Here is a 23,087-nt window from a genome sequence, read left to right as displayed (position 1 = left end):
TGACCAATGGAAAAACAAAACAAAACCTTTCATTCCTATGATTAAAGAACAAGTGACAGTAAGGCATTATAAAATCCTGTATGAGTTGTTTTGGCAAATGGGAATACAAAATATACAAGGTTTAAAAAGTATGCACAAGCTGTAAGTAATTTTCTGGTTCATATGTGATCTCTTTAGACAGGAAAGCTGAGGTAAAGCAGCGATGGGATTTGCCAAAGATCCAACAGAGAGTGAGTGATGGAACCTGTAGGGGATCTCATATTTTCTGATTCCTACTCTTAACAATGAAGTCACGCTGCCTATCTTCCCTGCCACTGGCCCCACACCTGCTCTTCAAAGGAGGTACCTGTATGTTGCAGTAATTTTTTTTGGAGATGAAGGAAACTTGAACAGGAAAGAAGTCATTGGGCTGCCCGGCGATGCTGAACTCCAAGCTGCCACTCTTATTTTTGGCATCAATCACTGGCAGGCACCACTCCAAAGTGTTTCGCCGACTGTCATGTCGATACTCGCCATCGATCTCACCGATCACAGGTGCTCCAACACCAGACCTGCCGTGAGAAATATCCTTGCCAATTTAGCTGCCCACACGGATACCGGCCCCTAATGTCAATGGCCTCCCCAATACTGCACACTTGTCTTAGGAAAAAAAGCTGCGTCGGCTGGTTCTGATTCAGTGACCCCATGCACAAATGAACACTGCCCAACTCTGCACCAGCCTATTATTGTCATGTTTAAGCCCATGTTACAGCAACTCTATCAATCTATCTCATGGGGAGACAGACAGTGACTAATCCTCCCTAGTCTGGAAGCTCCACTGAAACCTGTTTACCATAAGTGACCGTGCTGGCATAGCTCCCAGCAACACACCAGCATACAAACTGACAGACTAGTGGTAGTAGGAAAAGTTAGGCTCCTTACTAATGTCAAGGATCAAACGGTCTTCCCTCTTTGATAAGGGTCTCACTCAATTTCCCTAGAAGATATACACAGAAGCAATGAGTATCTAGCAGATACGCTGTGCGTTGCTTTAACTTGTGAACTAAATCCGGGAGCTAGCAGGGGACGATGACTGAGAAGTCAGGTGAAGAGGCTATAGTCCACAACCCTGCACAAATGGTTTCTTCCTGTGTTGCCCTGCCAAGAAGAAATCTGAACTCAGTGCGACTCTCTGTAGAGATGATGAGGGAAAGAAGCCGACTGATGAACAGTGGGAGGAAACGCTACAGTTATTTACAAGGAAGGTGAATTTGAATCCTTGAGAGGGTTGATTTTCAAAAATTTTAGAATCTTTTAAAACTTACTGTATTTGACCCTAGTAGATATATTTTAATTTGTAATCCAGTAAGAGGGCTTTCACGTAAAAGTGAACATGTAATTATTCCTGGGCAGAGTGGGAACATGATGGTACAGGGAACCAGGGCTAGTTAGGGTATACTGTGCACCCCCACACAGGGCTGACAGGAATGTCACCTACTCCTACACATTCTAAATTTACTACCTCTTAATTCACCAGTTGACATTCAATGTTTGTAACAGGGGCAGGGTAAATAAGGGAGACAAAGACAAACTTTAAGGGTGACATAGGCTATAACTTCTTTCCTATACAATTTAAGGTCTCAATTATTTTTCTGTATATGTTCCTTCTCTGTACCCTTAGCTTCAATTCCAATTCTAATTGGATCAGTTATGGATCATGGGGTAAAATGTTGTCTGCAGGTCTCTACTGTAAAACTGAAGTCAGACGCAGGAAGTCACCAAAACCACAAGTATAGGGTAGAGAGAAAGGCCTAAAAACAGTCTAGCAAAATAAATCTCCACCAACAAAATCTCCACCCGTCACTAACACTGGAGCCCAACAATGGGGCAGTCAAGGCAGCCATCCATCTACTGTTCTGAAAGAATAAGCACACTACAAAGAAAAGGTGGCTGTTCCCTCAAAGGGGTATTATTAATAAAGAATGCTTTCAAAACACAGAAATAAAAATGTCTAAAACCAGGCCTGGTCATGAAAAGGCCTGCATATCAAATTGAGAACAAAATGACAAATTAATCAGTACCATCTCTTTTGCAGCAATAACTGAGCAATGTACTAGTGATGGCACAATAAGAATATACTTACTGTGTTTATAATTTAGTCAAGGTGGGCAGTGGTGAAGGACTTGGGTGAGATTCATTTCCATTCACAGTGACCCTATAGGACAGGGTAGAACTGTGCCTGTGGGTTCCCGAGACTGGAAGCAGAAAGCCTCATCTCCCGCAGTGTCTGGCTACTGGTTTCAACTGTTGCCTTTGTGGTTAGCAGCCCAACTCGGAACCCCTCGGGCAGCAGGCCTCCCTCACTGGGATCCATCAGTCTTTTTTTTTTTTTTTTTTTAACAATTTATTGGGGCTGATACAATTCTTTTCAGTTCATACATATACATACATCAATTGTATAAAGCACATCTGTACAGTCTTTGCCCTAATCATTTTTTTCTCTTTTCTTCTTTTACATTTTATTAGGGACTCAAACAACTCTTACCACAATCCATACATATACATACATCAATTGTATAAAGCACATCCATACATTCCCTGCCCCAACCATTCTCAAGGCATTTGCTCTCCACTTAAGCCCCTTGCATCAGGTCCTCTTTTTTTTTCCCATCAGTCTTTTAAGCAAGACTGAAGCTAATGAAGATGATTTTATGGAAAAAATGGTAATCAGGGACAAGTCCTGGATTAACCAGTGGCTTCCAAGGGGATGTGCTGGGCCAGTTCTGGTGACTGTGTTGGAAATCCTAAGAGATAATCCTGAGAGATTTTTTTTAAGGACACAGAGATTTGGCAGCTTATTAGGAAGATGTTTTAAGAAGATGGAAACCCACATCAATGAGAAAAAGACCAGGAGAATTGGTCTGAGGAATTCTTTTCCATCACATTGCACTTGCACATTCTGCGAGCACAGCAAGGGCTATCCTACGAGGATTTTGTTGGGAAACCTTACGTCTGCACCTTACAGCCCTGCTCTACCCCTCAAACACTGAGATAGAAAAAAATAAAGGAACACGACACACCACCCTTTGGATGTGCTGTAAATCGAAGGGAACAGAACTCTTTGGGGAAGGGATGGTAACAGATAGACCACTGCTTTCAGAAACAAGTTTCACAGTTTGTTATTCTTGTTTAATAAAGGTTCCATGATTTTGTAGTAATACCTTTTACTTCCCCACATGTTGTACACTGCCATAAAGCTGTTAAAAATTTTAAGGAAAATCATATGCATATCTTATTTTAAAGTGAGAATCAATAGTTTCCCTGAAAATCCACTTCCATCTTCAATTCAGTTATGTGATCAAACTGACAGACCCAATGCTTTGAGAGCTGGCAAACAAAACAGGAGCTCTGATTGAGCAGTGGCTCCTCCTTCTGGAAGCCTCCCTCACTACATGAACAAACTAGGGGCTAACACACAGCTTGAGAATTCCAACTGACTTTGTTTGCTTGTTCGACTTGGCTTTTATGTCAATAAAATACTGCTCTCCCCTTTAATTGTACTGTGGCGAAATAGAACAAATTTCAACTATTTTAATTGTCACCAATTATGCTCAAAGGTTCCAATTTTTCCACTTCCTCACCAACACCTGTAGCTTCATTTTTCTGATGACAGCGATTCAAGTTGGTGAAAAATGGTAAAAGCACATGCTTTTTGCAGTGTATAGGTCTAAGTGTTTTGACAAATGAGCAATCACAAAGTCCCCTTGGGCCCGGTTGCTGCCAGCGTTCTCCTCTCTACCCCTAGATATAATCGGGCTTCTTCTGCTCCTACAGTTTCACCTTTTGCAGGATCTAGAACAAACAGAATCATATAGTCTATACCTTGTGTGTCTCTTCTCTCACGAGTTTTCTTAAATCAATTAAAAAAAAAGTCAATTTCTTAACAAAGATAGGAGCTGCCTACAAAATGAATCCCCAAAAGACCAGATCTGCATTCTAAAAAGAAAACCAATGTAGAGAAAGTGATTAGGACTGGGGTGGGGGGGGAGAATCACTTACGGGAGTGGGATGGTGATAATCACATCATTTAGTTCTAAACCATCTTCTTGTAGCTCATACTCTATATTGACATCACAGCCATTTCCACTTTCTGAGGGCCAGCAATTAACTGAGGAGATAAGCAAAGCAGGTACACTAGAGAATTAAAAGGTGAGGTGAAAAAAAAGATGCAAATCAAAACTGACAGCTACAAGCCTTAAACATCCCAATACACACTATGTTACAATTAATTACTTCTAAGTGAGTAATAAATATTAAAGCTAATGATTAATATATAAATATTCAATCCATTATGAAAAGTCATCCGGCCAAAAAGAATGTTGCTGTGATCATGAAGATTAAGAGCTTTTATAAACCAGGGTTATGTCTAGTTGCCAGTACAGACTAGCTTAGTGGGACTGGCCAATAGCACTTACTTGTCAGTGGAATAAAAGACTCCTCTGTGGTTTGTAGTCTCCATTTTAACACTCCTACATCACTGTTGACTGGAAATGACTTCTCTGGATTCTTCAAACCAATTAAAGATTCTGCAGTAAAAAGTTTTTTATCCACATTTGGATGGGTCTGAAATGACAGGGGGAAGAAAGACAACTTCTGAGGTTCAGACACCATATGAAAGAAAATAAATTCCTTTTGGTCCTACATAACCTGCAGCTTTAATTCAAGAATGATCGAAATATCTGAAATAGGGCATTTTAAAAATTCAAATTCTTTTAATTCTGAAGATGTCCCAAACTTGAAGTTTTTTTCAAAGGATTCAAGACACTTAAAATAGTAAATAGAATAAGAATAAATGTAACTCTAAAAGTCATTAAAAACAAAGAGTTTTCCAGAGAAAAAAATTAAAGAACAAGTCCTTTCCGAAGTACTTTATAGAGAATAGACAGACTCATGGTGGGGCCAGGCATGCCCAGTCGGGGACTAGACATTGGTTAATTAGTTGGCTGAGAATTACAGCCCTGGCCTCATACTAGTAGGCAAGTCAGAAAAGTTTACTCGATAGTTTGGTACAATTCTGCCTAGAGTTCAAGTGTTCAAATTCAGACCAACTAAGACACTCTAACTTTAAAAAAAGAAACCACTTCTGAAAAGTGATGAGTATGCACTTTAAGAACCAGAGACGCTGCTGTCAAATAACGAGCACTATTTCCAAGACTTCTGTGCTGGTGGTTGGGGTGGGGGGGAGGGGCGCGAGACAGGGCCAGACAACACAAAACATACTCTTTTCTAAAAGAGGTTTTGCTCCTGTGACACATATATAAATGAACGACATAAATAAAATGTGATAACACAATAATATAAAGATGAGGACGGCTCATATATATGAAATATACACATTCATTTTATAAGGATTTTATATTTACCATTTAGCTAGTGCCCATAGGCTAATGAAAAAAGCACTGATTACCACCTAACAAAAGCTTTGACACACCTGTAGCTGCACCCCTTTCTTGTCCTCATTTTCCACATGAAGACGAATTCGGCCAAATTTATCATCTGAGATCCTAAGCATGATCATCCCATGCAGCTCCATGTTCTGTAATCCTCCATCTCTTCCACAGGTCAGTGTGATCTTTTCCTCAATCTTCATATGCACACTGTGGGGGAAAGTCATGCACTTATTACAGGCAGAAGCCAGAATTCCCTTTCAACAACGTTGAACAGTGATTGACCACGTACGAGTCTTTACAGTGATGCTGCTCTATCTTCAAAATATAAATTATATCTTTTGATATAGTGATTCCTTTCTCCAGAGAGGATACACATATATATGCAAAATAATGTACTAAGTTATTCACAGAACTGTTTGTAATAGCAAAATTTGGCAACATTTCAAATACCAGTTAATAGGAGGCTGCTTAAAGGTATATCCACTCAACTGGGTAGGAGGCAGCTCTTCTAAGCAGAAAACATTGGAACTTTTCATTAAAAAATATTACACAAGGAAAGAAAAATTACACAAGGAACACACGTATGCCTTCTATCAAGATTTGCTTACTGTCAACATGTTATTTATTTGCATTTGCGAGTTCACTGGCTTGAGTGCACACTGTACATCTCTGTGTGTGTTTATTATTTTCCTAAAGCATGTGAAGGCAGACTAAATTATATACAACACTGCTCTAAAAATACTTCGGTGTCTATTTTCTAAGAATAAAGATCTTCTTTCATCATAATACTCTTACAGCACAAGAGTTATAAACTTCACAAATTCATGTTAATATAATACTTTCATCTACCATCCACATGCTAATCTTGTCAGTTTATCTAATAATGTCTTTCTTGGCAGTACAGGTTTCAGTTTAGGGTCAGGTATTTAGATGTCATGTTTCTATCTCCTCAATTAAGGACATTCTTAGCTCCAAAATAATTAGATAGAAAACATATCCAGCACGTTACCTTTTGTGTATAAAAGGGGGAGAAATACAGAATGCATATATGTTTTTACTTACTTTAACCTAAGATTATCACCCTTTGAAGGACACACACACACACACAAGTTGGAAAAAAAGGCACAGAAGGAAAACAAGAGTGAGAGAACGACTTCACTCTATATGCATTCTGAACAAGTGGAAGGTGTAATTGAAAACTACAGCAGTGGTGCTGCTGCTGTCATTGGTTCAGTACACTCTATTAACACCCATACCTGTCATGTGTTAACACTATGTTCAGTTGGGTTGTGGGGGGAGGTCAGTGGCTTACAGACATCCTCCCTGAAGGCAGTTAGTCACCAGACTACCGGGCAGGCCTCACTCCCTGCTACTGGGGACAATAAACTATTCCTCCCTGAGGCCTGCCACCAAGCGTTCTCACCCTACCAATAATGATCTCTATCAGTTGAGTCACAGAACAGGCCAAACTGACTCTGTGACATCCAAAGTTAAGTTATCAGCCCATCTTATCACATGTATGCCCCCAACCCCCCTCTTACTATTGCATGTATGTCCCTAGACCACCCCCTCTCATTACTGTATTACCTATGGTACAACCCTTCTGTGACGTTTGTACTCACCTATAATCAGGGGGCTTGCATGTCCCCGGAGAATATAAAAAGCCTGGGCTAGCATTAAAGATGGCTCTCTCCCTCCACGTGGACCATCAAGCGGGGCTGGGGTAAACATGCTAACATGAATCGTGTCTGACTCCATTTATTTCAATACTTCTCTTATATATTTCTCTCATGCTCTCTATAACTCTACTATGATCTTTACTTATTATCACTGTACAATTGCGCCTACCGGACCCATAATGATGTGTTAGTGGGCTGGCTTCTCCTGACATATGGCACCCAACATGGGGCACAAACCCACAACCCTGAGATTAAGAGTCTCATGCTCTACCGACTGAGCTAGCCGGCCTGCAAAGAACATTCTGATAGGAATGTTGTTCTTGGTCCAACCTCTTCGGTCCTCTAAGCAACCAGGGCATTAGACTCAAGACCATAAAAGAAAGCATTTTAAGACCACAAACAGTTTTACTGTGCATATTTTTTAACCACAATAACATACCACCAAAAAGTCATGTAGAAAATGACTTTTAAAAGAGCGGTTGGGTAACAGAAAAAGACAATGCAAGGTTTCATTTTGGATTAACGTGAGTTTGCTCAACAACAGTAAAAGGGTTCTCTCTCTCACACAATGGCGTTCACATTTAAAAAGGGAAACTAAACTCCCAAACTCCCAAGCCTCTCTCTCCATCGAAGCTACCAGCAGCAGAGCAAAGAAAGCTTGACAATTCAAAAGATTTATTCTGAGGGAACCACACTCATGGCATAGAGTAAGGCACACAAAAAGTAAATACTCTTCATTTCTGATAGAGGCAGCTTTTCCAACTACTCATCTTACTCTTGACCTCAAAATCACCAGCAACAGTAGAAGGTGTGCGCTTCAAGACAAGAAATCTGAGTAATGAATCTATGGACCTGATAACTACAACTTAAAGATATTGCCAACCAGTACCACAGCCTAAAAGACTGTGTTTACATAAAGGCAAAAGATAATGTTAATTTATAAATTTTGATTTTAAGCTGGTTCTCCTTAAAATTTAATTTAAAGGTTAGAAAAAGACCCAATTAACTATGTGCGTGATTATAGCTCCAGTCCCCCCAAATTTAAAGTTCATTCTAAGAGATAAAGCACATATAGTACATTAGGCACGTAGACGAATAATGTTTTATTAATTTAAGGAGCAAAGAGTTGATAAAAGGCAAGTCTGGACTTCCTAAAAGAGAGATGATGGAAAGATCTCCAGTTATGGCTAGAAGGGGCGTGGGGAGGGAATTTTCTACCAATACCTAGAAATGTTGAGATAGTTTATTGTGCCAGCCTGGCCAATAAACACAAGTGGATTAATTGAAGGGCGGAGAGATGAATGGCTCAGTGAGCCTCGCCTTTCTTATTTCTTGCTCTTTGATCATCAGATCAGTGTGCGGCTGCATTGTTCTGTGCCTCAATTTACAGGTTACACTACCTGTGGGATGCCTAACCTGTGGACTGTGTCGCTGTAAGTTGAGGTTCCTTTAAGACCACACGATTAAAATCTACATCTCTTAAGCTGGGGACTGACAGTTGGTAACCTGCCTTGCTGTTTTGCTGCCTGTGCTGGGTTAGCCTCTCTCTCTACAGAGGACTACCTGGCGGCCCTCAAGACTTGAAGGACTGCCAGTGTCTCACAACTCTCTCACAGGAGTGAGTTGCACTGAGCCATCTGTACTGCTTTATAATTTAACTGTTCACATCTGTTTATAATTTAACAGTTCATTTCTTGTGTTACATATATCTTTATAAATATATATATAAAATTATTAGCAAGCTGGTTCTCTCTCTAGAGAACCCTGTCTAACACAAATGCACTTGGATTAAGTCTTATAAAGATCTCAGAGGTGTCATGTAATTGGAGGTCACCCTTTTGTTATGTTTTTTCATGTTTTGATATAGGAAACCCAGGATTGATGAACCTACAAAGACAGCAAGTAGAATAAGGGTTTTGGGGAGGGGGAGTACAGTGCAGGGGGTGAAAGGGAGATGATGTTAAGGATTCCATGTAGAAAAAGAATGTGTGGAAACGGATTGTGGTAGCAATTGTACAATTCTGGTTGATGTGAATGAACTATGGAATGATTCTATCTATCTATCTATCTATCTATCTATCTATCTATCTATCTAATTAATAATAAAAATAAAGAATGCAGTAATAAAGAATGCATCCTGAAATAGGATTTTAAAAACTATGTGGCCTATTCTACTAAGAAAATTACTTACCTTTCCATATTAATAGGTGGAGCATGCACTTTGGTTGCTTCAGAGGTACGCTTGCCCATATTGGAGGACATGACAGTTTCCCCCTCAGATTTCAATTTGTCCACAAAGTTATCTACTTCTTTTCCTTTGGCTCCAAGTTTCAAAGCCTTGCTGGGGCCTGAAGGCCTAAGTGAAAGAAGAGAACTTAGAAGTGAGTATGCCCACATACAATTAAGAAAAAGAAAACAAACACAATGATTAACGGCCCCATATCTATTAAATATTCCATAGAGCTACTCATTAGGAGACATATGAAGACCTCAAAGAAAAATCTCAAGCTTCCATCAGTGACAATTAGGCTATTATGGCCAAATAAAATTATAAAAATAAAGTTGCTCAAATTGACAGCTTACATTAACAAAAGTTTGAGTATCCAAAGACCAAATATGTAGTACTTCTATAAACACACATAATCTGATGAAGACAACATACCTGCCATCCAGATAAATGTACCTACAAACAAAATTTTGTATATAATTTCAGGCAGTTCACAGATTTCCTCCTGAAATCCATCCATAAACACCAAGATTTTAAAAATCTTTGTTTCATAAAGTTAAATATTCCTCCCCTTCCAAAATCAGATAATTAAGAGGTCTTAGTATAATTTGTTTTTTAAAAAATCCTTTTACCCAAAAGGAAAAAAAATGACATTGATTTTTCTTTTATCCCCGTATCATGTAGCCAAAGTTAATTTTGTGCCTTACTTCATGAAATAATTCGTTATTTACAGCTTGCCTTGCATGAGATATTGCTCCAAAGACATTAACACACAGTCTTCAAGTGGTGTTCTAGGGCTGCTCAAAGGACTCTGGATTAATACCTGGCCGGTGTAGGTGCCAATTTTGGTTTTTCTGTTTCAATGATGGTTTCTGTGATCATAGCAGCTGTGCTGCCTCCAGATACCGCAGAGCTTCCAAAGCCCCCAAACCCTGGTGCTTTCTTGCCCATTCTTTCTGCATCTCTTCGGGCCTGCTGTAATTCCTTGGCTTTACGCCGCATCTCAGCCTTGGCTTCCCGTTCTTGAGTCTACAGAAAGAGACACGCAGGGAAACAGACTGAATAGTCTCTACTAGCTAGTAGGAGGAGGTAAATCAGATTAGTAAGGCCTACAAGAAAGATGTACTACCTGGCAGTCCCTGAGCAAACCCCACTTACCTCTCTGACTGCTCTGAACACCTTCTCTTCATGAGAATCCATCTCTGTGAAAGTTCTGATCTGTGCCAGGTTCACATTCTCTCGGTATCCCAGGGCGACAATTTCATCAAAAGCAAAAATCAAATCAAAGCAGTGCTCCGATATTTCATTCTCTTCTAAGGCTCGGCAATATTCAGGGATCTAATCATGGACACCAATGGAGAAGATATAGAATTCATCCAGGAATTATCTATTATAATTCCACAAACGTAAACTGAACCAGAATCCCTTCCTTAGCTCTGAGTTTTATTTTAAACAAGTTACTTTTTAGCGGCATAAAGCTGTGCGTGCATGTGAGTGTCTGTGTCAGTAAGTCTCAGAGCTTTTGTCACCCTTTGATCTTAAAAACAGCTTCACAGGAGGAGAGGGGAAACGATAGCACTGATGACTGCATAACCCCACTCCAGGGGAACGGACGACGGAATTGTAGGGGAATGGATACAATGGAAGGTTAAGATAGAGGGGGAAAATTTACACACACACACAAACAAGGATTCCTGGGGGGGAGGGGGAATAACAGGGAGCTGATATCAAAGAGTTCAAAAATAAAGAAAATGTTTAAAAAATGTTGGTGGCAGCAATTGTATAATTATGCGTGATCTAATTCAACTATGGATTGTTATAATATCTGTAAGAGCTCCCAATAAAATGGGAAAGAAAATTTGTCACAGGTGTCAGAACTTCAAAGGTTAGAAGAGCTGGACAATGAAAGGCCAGTTTCCACACTCTCTCTGGGGTTCCTTGTAGCCTAGGAGGGCACCCATCAACACCGGCTGAATAAAGGAGGAACTGCAGCAATAAGCTGAGGGGAGCAGGGGGAGAATAAAAACTGATAAGCATAAGCTACTGGAGGGAAGCAGAGTCACAAAGGATTAAAGTAGACAGGAGTCCGTATTATAGAAGGCTTCTCACCACTCTCGAGAAGAGCCTCAGGGTTTCCAGATCTTCTAAAATGTTGCTGTTTTTGGTAGTGATCAGGACCATGTACAGTTTCTCCATAGGCTGGTAGACATATCTTACACTCTCTGTTTCAACAAATGTATGCTGTTTTCCAGTGTTCATGAGCTTTGGAAACGCTGCTAACAAACCCTCAATCCGAGTTCGGGTCATCTCCACAAACTGTCGAGAAACGATGGCTTTTCCTGCTTTCGTGCAGACTGCCGCTGCCAACAGCACCTGCCATGAACACATGCACATGTAAGTACCCAGTAACTATTTCTTCACTTGTTTCCCCAACATCCACAGAAGAGAGTGTAATTCCATAGGCGTGACACATGGCTACTGTTGAGGAAAACAAAACAATTATTTTTACTTTTCAATAACCTACCTAAAGAAAAACTCATATGAAAAAAGGGAGAGAAAAGTTTAGCTTGGCAGAAACTAAACATAGCATTTTTTTTTCTAAGTCAAACCACACAGGAGTCCCTGGGTGCAGCAAATGGGTAAGTGCTGGACAATTAGTCAAAGGGTTGGTAGTTAAAACCTGATCCAGATGTGCCTAAGAAGAAAGGCTTGGTGATGTTTCCTAAAGGTCACAGCTGTGAAAACCCTATGGAGCCTGGACTCACAGAATGGTCACGAGTTGAAATCAATTATATGACAACTAACAAAATAACATACACATACTAGTGGACACCCCACGCCCCCGGGAAATCCTTTTTATTCCCAAAGAAATGTCAGCAGTTAAAATACAGGCAGGTTAAGGGCTATTCTGAAATATAAAAAATATATATACAGGCAGGTTAACAGCTTACAAGAAGTCCCTGAGCTTTCTTTGAATTTTTACCTAAAAAATGGATCCAATTTAGTGAGCCTAAACCTGTATCTTCCTCTTTGATTAACCTTTTCATCCCATGTTATCCTACTTCATATAGTTATACAATTTTAAACAAACAAACAAAAACTGCCAACAGCCCAAGGCTGCACACAGGTTATACTGGGCAATGATCAAGACCCAGCAACCTTTTTTGAGTTTGATATTTCATTAAGCAAAACAAATATAGCATCAGACGAAGTAGGAGAAACCTATATGCCTGGTTGGACATTAAGAAAATTATGTAAAGTGTTAACAGCCTCTTCCATGTAAGCACTAACACTAAACATCCTGGAAGTCACAATGCTAGAACATCCACTGCCATAGGGTTGATTCTGACTCACAGTGACCCTGTACAGGGTTTCCATGGCTGTACGTCTTTCCAAAGCAGGCAGTCTCATCTTTCTCCTGCAGAGCAGCTGGTGGCAGCACCACCAGGGCTGGAATACCATCTCTAATATATCAAGGACTCAGGCAACTGGACATCCCCTTACAGAAGGGTTACGGGGAAGAGACGAGCCAGTCAGGGTGTCATGGAGCAATGATGAAACATACAATTTTTTTCTAGTTCCTAAATGCTTCCTGCGCCCCACTATGAAGATCCCAATTCTACCTTACAAATCTGGCTAGACCAGAGGATGTACACTGGTACAGTTAGGAACTGGAAACACAGGGAACCAAGGGCAGATGATCCCTTCAGGACCAGTGGTGATACCAGGAGTGTGGAGGGAGGGTGGGGTAGAAAGGGAGAACAGATTAGAGGGATCTGCATATAACCTCCTCCATGGGGGATAGACAATAGCAAAGTGGGTGAAGGGAGATGTCGGACAGTGTAAGATATGACAAAATAGTAATTTATAAATTATCAAGGGTTCATAAGGGAGGGGGGAGTGGGGAGGGAGGGAGTAAAATGAGGAGCTGATGCAAAGGGCTTAAGCGGAGAGCAAATGTTTTGAGAATGATGAGGGTAACGAATGTACAAATGTGCTTTACACAACTGATATACATATGATTTGTGATAAGACTTGTATGAGCCCTACTAAAATGATTGAAAAACTAAGGCCATCCATTTGAATATTCTTATACTTCCAGTCTGAAACTACTGCACTGAGATATCTTTAAGCCTTAAACCAAAAATATCCCCTGAAGTCTTCAAAACAAACTATAGTTTAGCTTAACTAGTAAGAATGTATGTTTTGGAGATTGTGCTCTTTTAAGAGCTACCTCTGGGATCAGGCTGACAAGAGCGACTGGAAAGATCAGCTGTTAAGGAGGAAGGGACCCAGCAGAAAAGCAAGGTCAAGATGGTTGCACAATATGAACAATGTCATTTAATTGTACCTTCAGCGACTTGAATCAGTGAATATTTTTGCTGTGTATACTCAACAACAAAATCAAATAATTAAAAAATAGTCTTATAATACAAGGGTAAGGTGCAGCAGATTACTTCTAGCCATAGTCTTTGGGCAGGGCACTACAAGTATGGCACGTGGAACTCTACTATGGGGGATCGGTCAGTTCTGTCACCCTGCTGAGTTTAAAATGAGCCATCTCAAAGCAAATCCTGGAGTGGAGTATGTCCTTTGGGCTTTGAGATCCCTGCCCATCGAGCCTCCTGGATCCAGGAGACCAAGGGCTGTAACACCAGAAGGTGGTAGGAGTGGCAGCAGTAGCAGCAAGAGCAAAAGACAGAATAGGGTGCTTCAAGTCTTCACTGAACAAACATGATTAAATCATCTGCGAATAGGTTGAACCAAAGCAGTGATTTTCCAGGGGATCTGAGGGTTCAGTTCTATTCATTCCAAGACAAAAAGGTCAGTTCAGAAAGTCATGGCAACTACCTGTCGAGATTCCAAAGAGGTAATCTTTTTTTTTTTTTGGGGGGGGGGGGGGAAACCAAAATTTTTTTAATAACAGGGCGACGGGATCTGGGGTTAGTTTTGAGGCTGGCACGTCAGCCTCTGTGTGCTCGAACTTCTGACCCTTGGAACAGTCATATGGTTTGGTGTGACTTGGGGGGGGGGGTCCCCTGGCGCCTTGGTAAAATGCTTGTACACCTCACAGGCCTTGAGTGGACCAGACAGCAGGACAGTGCTGCAACCGTTGGGAGTGTCCAGGGCCAACTGGTCAAAGTTGAGGATCTTGCCCCCAGCCTCAAGGATGTGGCTCTGGCCTGGCTGCTCACTCAAACAGGGTGTACAACTTTAGCTCAGACATCCTGTACCCACACATCATCTGTTATAGTCCCCACAACCATAGCTGTCTTGTTTTCTCGGCCAAGAAGCTTCATCTTCCGGATCATCCAAGAGAGGGACAGAGGCGGCTGGTTCATGTAGCTCATGAACAGCCTCTTCAGCACAACCTGGATGAAGATGGAGCTGGTCCGCCAGGCCAGAAACCTGTATAGCTTGACCAGGAGGCGCAGGTTCCTTGCGGCAAACTTTTTGATCCTTGTTGTGGCATATGTAAGCTCCCATGATGGCACCTCCTCCTCAGTCAGGTCCAGAAAGAGGGCAAGGCAAGTGGTACTGGCAGTTTAAGAAGCCAAGCCTTTTATTTATCTTTATCTCATTGAGTTGCCCCCTTTATTCAAACATAAGCAAAATAAAGTTCCCAAAGTAGGGCCAAAATGACTGGCAATAAGCCTGGCTCTAAATTCAAAAGTAAAAGCCAAACCAGTGCTGTCAAGTAAATTTCTGACCCACAGCAACCTTAAGCTGGCGGGCTCTAGTCGTCAACCTTTCAACTAGAACTCTAGTGCTTAGCCGCTGTACCACTGGACCCTGAGGATCCCATAGTTACCTGGCTAGGTCCACACAATCAACCCAAGTTTGTATTTACTATACTGAAGTCAACACAGCTAGGTTTGGTCACCTCTGAATAAGACCCACAGTAGCATGGTGGGCTACGTGCTGGGTTGCAAACCTCAAGGTGGGAAATTTCGAAGACACCAGCCACTCCAAGGGGGAAAACTGAGGCTTTCTACTCTGGTAAAAAATTACCATCTCAGAAACCCAGTTCTGTCTTGGCCTATAAGGTCACTATGAGTCATACTTTACTCGATTACAGTGTGAAATATATTTATTTTATTTTAAAATAATATTTGTATTCTTAAATGATATAAAATAGATTCCTTTCACATCTACTTACTAATGCTTGCCAGTCAAAATATGGTATACCAAAACATACGAGGGGTACCCCCCCAAAACTGGAAGTTTTTCCCTAAAAGTTATGTATTTAATTTTTTTTACAACCTTATCACCTCCAAAGTACTCTCCATCACACTTAATACAACTGTCAAGTCTGCGATTCCATTCTTGGAAAAAATTTTCAAACTCATCTGTTTGGATGGCTGACAGCATATCCTTCATTTTTATCTTCACCTCTTCTATGTTGTCAAGTCACTGTCTTTTCATGTCCCTCTGCATTCACAGAAACTAAAACAAGTCTGCACTGAGTGAGGTCAGGTGAGTAAGGTGCCTGGTGCAAGAGAGGCATGCTGTATTTTTGCCAAAACCTGGCACACTGAAAATACATGAGCAGGTGCATTGGCATGGTGGCAAAACCAGTCCCCACTACCACAAATCAGGCACAGTTACACAATCTTTTCAGAACCTTTAAATAGAAAGCTTTGAGGAACAGTTTGGTGAAATGTACTACCAGTTGACATTTTCATCCATTCAGAAAGTTGACAGACTTCCAGAACGAGGTTTGTCATTAATCAATATTTCCACCCTTTTAGAAACAAGAAAGCCACTCTTACACTTGAGATTTTCCCATAGTGCTGTTCTTGTAACCTGCGTTCAACATCACAACAGTTTCTGCAGCAATTTTCCTAAGCAGGAAATACATTTTCATAGCTGCACACTGTTCTCTGAAATTAGCTATCACAAAAAACGAGGTGCAAGTGAGGCTGTTTTTACAAAAAATTCACTGTGATCAGAGGGAACCTTCCCAGGCAAATGCTATTGGAAAACAAAAGCTCTGTTCCGCCCAGCACAATTCCAGGTTGTTGTTTTTTTTGGGGTGGGGTTTACCCCTCATAAGTTTGTGTTTTTTCCTATTGTAATCTAATATAAAGGATGGTTCTTAAGGAACCCTGGTGGTGGTGTAGTGGTTACATGTTGTGCAGCTGGAAACCACCACCCACTCCATGAGAGAACGACTAGGCATTCTACTCCCCTGAACAGATACAGCCTCTGAAACTCACAGGGACAGTTCTACCATGTCCTAAATGGTGGCCATGAGTCAGAATCAACTAGATACCAGTTAGACGATAGCAACTCCACAGAAGAAAGATGTGGTAGTGTCTCCACAAAGATTACAGCTTCGGATAAACAAGCAGCCATCTAGCTGAGAAGCAACAAAGCCAACATAGAAGAAGCACACCAGCCTGTGTGATCACAAGGTGTCGAAGGGATGAGGTATCAAAGAACAAAAAATAGTATCATTGTGAATGAGGGGGTGCAGAGTGAGGACTCAAAGTCCATCTGTAGGTAACTGGACATCCCTTACTGAAGGGTCATGGGGAGGAGACGAGCCAGTCAGGGCACAGGGTAGCAACGAAACATACAACTTTCCTCTAATTCCTAAAACCCCTACCCTCCCCTCCCCACTATCATGATCCCAATTCTACCTTACAAATCTGGCTAGACCAGAGGATGTACACTGGTACAGATAAGAGCTGGAAACACAGGGAATCCAGGGCAGATGATCCCTTCAGGACCAGTGGTGAGAGTGGCAATACTGGGAGGGTGGAGTGAGGGTGGGCTGGAAAGGGGGAACCGATTATAAGGATCTACATATAACCTCCTCCCTGGGGGACAGACAACAATAAAGTGGGTGAAGGGAGATGCCCGACAGTGCAAGGTATGAAAAAACAATAATTTATATATTATCAAGGGTTCATGAGGGAGGGGGAGCAAGTATGGGGGGGAATGAGGATCTGATGCCAGGGGCTTAAGTGGAGAGCAAATGTTTTGAGAATGATGAGGGCAACGAATGTACAAATGTGCTTGACACAATTCATGTATGCGTGGATTGTGATAAGAGTTGTATGAGCCCCTAATAAAATGATTGAAAAAAAAGATTACAGCCTCGGAAACCCTATAGGGCAGCTTTCCTCTCTATATACTTTTTTTTTCTCTTCTATACTTCTATAGGATGACTAATTAGAATTGTCTCAACAGATAGTATTTTGGTTGGAAAGCAAATTACCTAACCCAAATAAAGTATTTATGTGTGTGTGTAAGAAAGGGAGAGAGAAAAAAAGTGAGCAGCCATACCATTCTTTCATTCCCACTAGTAACCTAGATCCCAAAATGACAGGTGGTAACTGAACATAAACATGTATGATAGTCTAAAGAAAAACAGCAAGATTTTCCTCGAGTCTCTAAATAGTGCAGTATTCTTTATTTCTAGAATAAAGCAGTCACCTTATCCTTAATTCACTATAATAGATATGAGGGGCTTCAAAAAGTTTATAGAAAAATCCCACTATCTTTGAATTCTACTTTTCCCTGAACCTTCTAAAGCCTCTTTGTATAATAAGCACACATGAAAGGTCTCCAAAAGTTCACGGAATATGCATTGTAAATGAAAAAGAAAAGAAAATGCATTGTATAAAAAAAAACTGGGCGTGGATTTAACCTTTTTATTTTAAATCGTTTTATTAGGGGCTCATACAACTCTTATCACAATCCATACATACATCAATTGTATAAAGCACATTTGTACATTCATTGCCCTCATCATTCTCAAAACATTTGCTCTCCACTTAAGCCCCGGCATCAGTTCCTCATTTTTCCCTACCCTCCCCACTCACCCCTCTCACATGAACCCTTAATAATTTATAAATTATTATTTTGTCATATCTTGTCCTGTCCGACGTATCCCTTCACCCACTTTTCTGTTGTCCATCCCCCAGGGAGGTCACATGTAGATCCTTATAATCGGTTCCCCCTTTCCAACCCACCCTTCCTCTACCCTCCCAGTATCGCCACTCACACCACTGGTCCTGAAGGGATCCTCCTCCCTGGATTCCCTGCATTTTCAGTTCCTATCTGTACTAGGGTACATCCTCTGGTCTAGACAGATTTGTAAGGTAGAATTGGGATCATGATAGTGGGCGGGGGGGAGAATATTTATGGACTAGAGGAAGGTTGTATGTTTCATCTTTGCTACATCGCACCCTGACTGGCTCTTCTCCTCCCTGAGACCCTTCTGTAAGGGGATGTCCAATTGCCTACAGATGGGCTTTGGGTCTCCACGCCACACTCCCCCTCATTCACAATGATATGATTTTTTGTTCTGATGATGCCTGATCCCTTTGACACCTCATGATCGCACAGGCTGGGGTGCTTCTTCCATTTGGGCTTTGTTGCTTCTGAGCTAGATGGCCGCTTGTTTACCTTCAAGCCTTTAAGACCCAGACGCTGTATCTTTTGATAGCCAGACACCATCAGCTTTCTTCACCACATTTGCTTATGCACCCACTTTGCCTTCAGTGGTTGTATCATGGAGGTGAGCACAATCATGATTTTTTTGTTCTTTGATGCCTGATAACTGATCCCTTCGGCACCTCGTGATCACACAGGCTGGTGTGCTTTGTTGCTTCTGAGCTAGATGGCTGCTTGTTTACCTTCAAGCTTTTAAGACCTCGGACGCTCTATCTAGGCACCATCAGCTTTCTTCACCACATTTGCTTATTCACCCACTTTATCTTCAGCGGTTATGTCGGGAAGGTGAGCATCATAGAATGCCAATTTAATAGAAGAAAGTATTCTTGCATTGAGGGAGTACGTGAGTGGAGGCCCAATGTCCTTCTGCTACCTTTCAATACTTCCCAGCCATCTATGGCAGTCAAAATAGCCTGGTAGTGGTCTAACTGCAGGTGCAAAGAACAATAGAATAGAAATGAGAGCACAAAGGTAAATCCACACCCTATATGTTGCTGGTCTTTGACAAAGGATCAAATCACATGAAATGGGGACAGTCTCTTTAACAAATAAAACCAAACTTGCTGTCATGCAATGTTATCGATTCTAACTCATAGTGACCCTACAGAACAGGGTAGAATTGCCCCTGTGGGTTTCAGAGACTTTATGGGAACCGAAAGCCTAGTCTTTTTCTCACAGAAGTGGCTGGTTTTCAACTGGTGACCCTGTGGTTAGCAGCCCAATGTGTAATGACTATACCACCAAGGCTCCTCTATAACCCATGGTGACCCCATACAACAGAATGAAATACACCTGGTCCTGCACCATTCTCACAACTGTTCCTATGCTTGGGCCCATTGTTGCAGCCACCGTGTCCATCCATCTCCTTGAGGACCTTCCTCTTTTTCGCTGCCTTTCTACTTTACCAAGCATGATGTCCTTCCCCAGGGACTAGTCTCTCCTGACAACAAATAGTGCTGGCAAAACTGGATATGCATTTGGCAAAACTGGATATGCATTTGGCATATACAAAACAAATTCCAACCTAGTAGAACAATCATCAATGAAAAAGTAGAGCAAACGTAGGGCCTCTGATACCTGGCATAAATGTACTATTACACAAAATGAAAAAATAAAAACAGCACAAGGCAAAACAGATGATGGGGATCTCCTAAAAAGTATACACATCTGTAAAATCTTTTGATTATATCAAAAGAACAAAAAGAGAACCCACAATCTTGGGGAAAATCTTTGTCAATGCCTTTTAGAACTGATCTCTAAAATTTTTAGAAAATTTCAACAGTCATAGCAGAAAAAAACAAGTAATTTAATCAAAATTGAGCAGAGGGCATAAACAGGTACTTCACCAAAGAAGCAATCCAAGTAGTCAACAAGTATAAGAAGAAATGCTTATAATCATCAGCCATGACCGAAAGTGCTGGAGCATTGCTAGCTGAGAATGTGGAATTGGCAACGAACACATCATTGTCACTTTTACTCACTGCACAATCCTTCAGGAAACATTCTCAGACAACAATCTGACCAGGGTTAGAATGTGCTTCTCTGTACCGCCAAAACCAGTAACTTCATTGCAGACATGGACTCTCATCACTTGCAGAGGTAAGATGGCTTTCAAGAGGGGGCAAGTTTAAACTGATCAGTGAAATTGAAAATTCAAATTGTTATATTTTTGACTATGTAGAAATCCGATTTTGTTCATTGTTGTCTTGACTTGTGGTTTTCAAATCTGTTATTTATAAGGTATTTTAGAAAATATAAATTATTTTATTTTTTAAAAACTGGTAATGTCAAATTTTTATTACATTAAAAAATCATTTTAATGGGGGCTCGTACAACTCTTTTTTTTTCGTACAACTCTTACCACAATCCATCTATCCATCCATTGTGTCAAGCACATTTGTACATTTGTTGTCATCATCATTCTCAAAACATCTGTTTTCCACTTGAGCCCTTGGTATCAGCTCCTCAAAAAACTCAATTATTTAAGCATGTTGCTTCAAGGAAAAATTGTAACATTCACGTTAAGAGACAAAATTGAAGATTCTACTAAGAAAGAAAATGGTTTAGAAATATTTACAACTAAATGGTTTTATAATGAAAATTAACCTAGCCCAAATTTTTTTTCTTGCCAAAGAAGTAATTGTGAGAATTTTAGTCTTTATACTGAAGGCTGCAATCCTTGTCCTCATCAGCAAGTGTGTCAAGTCCTTCTCTCACTCTCAGCAATAAGGTTGTGTCATCTGTGTACCACAGGTTGTTGATAAAAGTCTTCCACCAGCAGTCCTGATCCCACTAATGACTTTGGGAATTGAATTTACTATGGTCAATTACAGCACTACAGAGATACCAAAGGATTTTACAGATGGCTTGCTACCATTAGAGACTTAAAACCAAGCTTATGAACTCAACTGTAAGTTGAATAAGAAAAAGTAGTTTCTCAAATTATCTGACTAATGTTATAACTATTTCATTAATTTGCAAAAAATATTTTTACAATGCCATTTAAACATTTCATTCTATAATAAAATCATTAAGCCATTTGCTTTTACAGTTGTTCATTTATATACTGAAACTACAGTAACGGGCTTCAAAAGTTCATGGAAGCATTCGATTACCTTTTCTTTCCATTTTTCTACAAACTTTTTGAAAACCCTTGTTACTTCAGCAAACTAAAGCCAAAACACACATTTGTTTTTCAAAATCACCTTTTATGTGCTAACTTACTTTGAAATGCATTTTTAAAAAGATGGAAGGGGATAATTGGATGTGAGAAAACAAGTTGGGTAAAATGTTAATTATACAATGGTCATATGGGTGTTCCCTGTAAAGTTCTTCCAACTTTCCTAGGTCTGAAATTTTTATAATAAAGTTGAAGAAAAAAACAACTATTAGAAGTTGGGCTCCAACTCAGTCCACAAGTGTTTTTAAAAGAAGCTCAAAATTTCACCATATGTGGCTATTTCTACTATCAGAAAGGAGGACCCTGAGACATTGCAGAGAAAGAATACGTAGGATTCTACACAGCAGACAGGATAAGAGGGGGGCTTCAAAAGTTCCCGGGGGGCGGGGGGGCGGTGGGAATGGACTAGAAAGGTGATGGGATTTCCCCAAACTTTTTAAAGCCCTTTCCATTCAAGTCAGGTGCTTCGGTGGTGCAGTGGCCGCCCATGGGACTGCTAACCTTTGAAAGGTCAGCAGTTTGCGAGGCGCCTTTCTACTCCTGTAACGACGTTGTCTCCGAACCCCACAAGGGAGGGCAGCTCAACAGGGTTGCGATGAATTAGCACGGGCTTGATGGCAGCGGGTATGAGGCTATCAGGATCATGCCAAGGCCCACATAATTCTGAAATGCGTGCACCCACGTCAATCCACCTCTCCCAAATCAGAGCAATGAATGGAAGGCGCTGTCACAGGTCCCCCCGCGCGTGACTCACGCCTTCCGCCCCTCCTGAGAGACAGCTGATTGCGATAAGCCACGCGGGCATGTCTCCACCTGGGCAAGCAAGGCCTGCTCACCTCTGCTCACCTCACGCTCCATCGCGCTGACAGCGCGACGCGAGTCCACGTTTCCAGGGGCGCGCGCTGCACGGCCCCTGAAGCCAACTGCCACGCCACCGCGCAGCGGGCGGGCTCGAACCGCCGGCCCCCGACCAGCAGGCCGACGCTTAACGCCCCGCGCCGCCGGGCTCCCGGTGGAGAAGCCTGGGAACCCGACGTCACCGCAGCCGCTCTCCACCGCTCCCCCGTTCCAACAACAAAAGATCGCCCCGACCCCAGCCGAGCACCCCGGGGCGGGGGTGAGGCTGGAGACCGACGGACCGCAGGGACCCTCCCCCCGGGAGGCCTGGACCGCGGCGCCCGCGGGGCAGACGCGCCCGGTCCGCGGCGGGAGCCCCGGGGACACGCCGACAACGTCCTCGCAGAGCCCGACCCGCCTCCGCCCGAGGAGCCGGGTCTCAGCCGAGCGAGCGCGACGGCACGGCCGGGGGCCAAGCGCCCTCGGGCGTCCGTCCCACCGCGGCCCGAGCCCGCCCGGGGGTAGCGCCCGGCTCGCGGCCCTCGGGGCGCGGCCCCTCTCGGAGGGCCCCGCGGCCGGCGAGGCCCGCACCCCGAGCCGGGCCGGGCCTTACCATGGTGAGGGCGGCGGCGGCGCTCCTCGCTCCGGCTCCGCGGGGCTGGCGCTGCGCGCAGGGAAGGGGGGCGCCCGGCCGCCGGGACCTGCTGCCCCTGACAGGAGCCGCGGCCGCGTCGCCTCTGCCAAGATGGCGGCCCGAGCCACGTCTC

General features: G+C 42.2%; 1 protein-coding gene, 1 non-coding gene and 1 pseudogene across 2 annotated transcripts in view; all 3 read right to left on the bottom strand.

The window, feature by feature from the left end:
- Nucleotides 1-23,087, bottom strand: part of ARCN1 (archain 1 coat protein complex I subunit delta) — a 26,766-nt gene extending 3,679 nt beyond the window's left edge. Inside the window, exons 1-9 of the mRNA XM_075546679.1 lie at nt 22,934-23,087; nt 11,445-11,708; nt 10,494-10,673; nt 10,159-10,364; nt 9,300-9,464; nt 5,471-5,636; nt 4,455-4,602; nt 4,039-4,147; nt 347-551 (exon numbers count right to left, since the gene is read on the bottom strand). Of these exons, the coding sequence (XP_075402794.1) occupies nt 347-551; nt 4,039-4,147; nt 4,455-4,602; nt 5,471-5,636; nt 9,300-9,464; nt 10,159-10,364; nt 10,494-10,673; nt 11,445-11,708; nt 22,934-22,936 (1,446 nt within the window). The 5' untranslated portion in view covers nt 22,937-23,087. The remainder of the gene's footprint in view (nt 1-346; nt 552-4,038; nt 4,148-4,454; nt 4,603-5,470; nt 5,637-9,299; nt 9,465-10,158; nt 10,365-10,493; nt 10,674-11,444; nt 11,709-22,933) is intronic.
- Nucleotides 7,322-7,397, bottom strand: TRNAK-CUU (transfer RNA lysine (anticodon CUU)). Its single transcript has one exon. It is a non-coding gene; the product is annotated as a tRNA-Lys (tRNA).
- On the bottom strand, nt 11,715-16,922 carry LOC142445124 (large ribosomal subunit protein eL18-like; annotated as a pseudogene).

The sequence above is a fragment of the Tenrec ecaudatus genome, chromosome 4 (genome assembly GCF_050624435.1).
Source record: "Tenrec ecaudatus isolate mTenEca1 chromosome 4, mTenEca1.hap1, whole genome shotgun sequence".
Classification (NCBI taxonomy): Eukaryota; Metazoa; Chordata; class Mammalia; order Afrosoricida; family Tenrecidae; genus Tenrec; species Tenrec ecaudatus.
The sequence above is the reverse complement of the archived record's forward strand: the minus strand, read 5'-3'. Positions and strand labels throughout refer to the sequence as shown.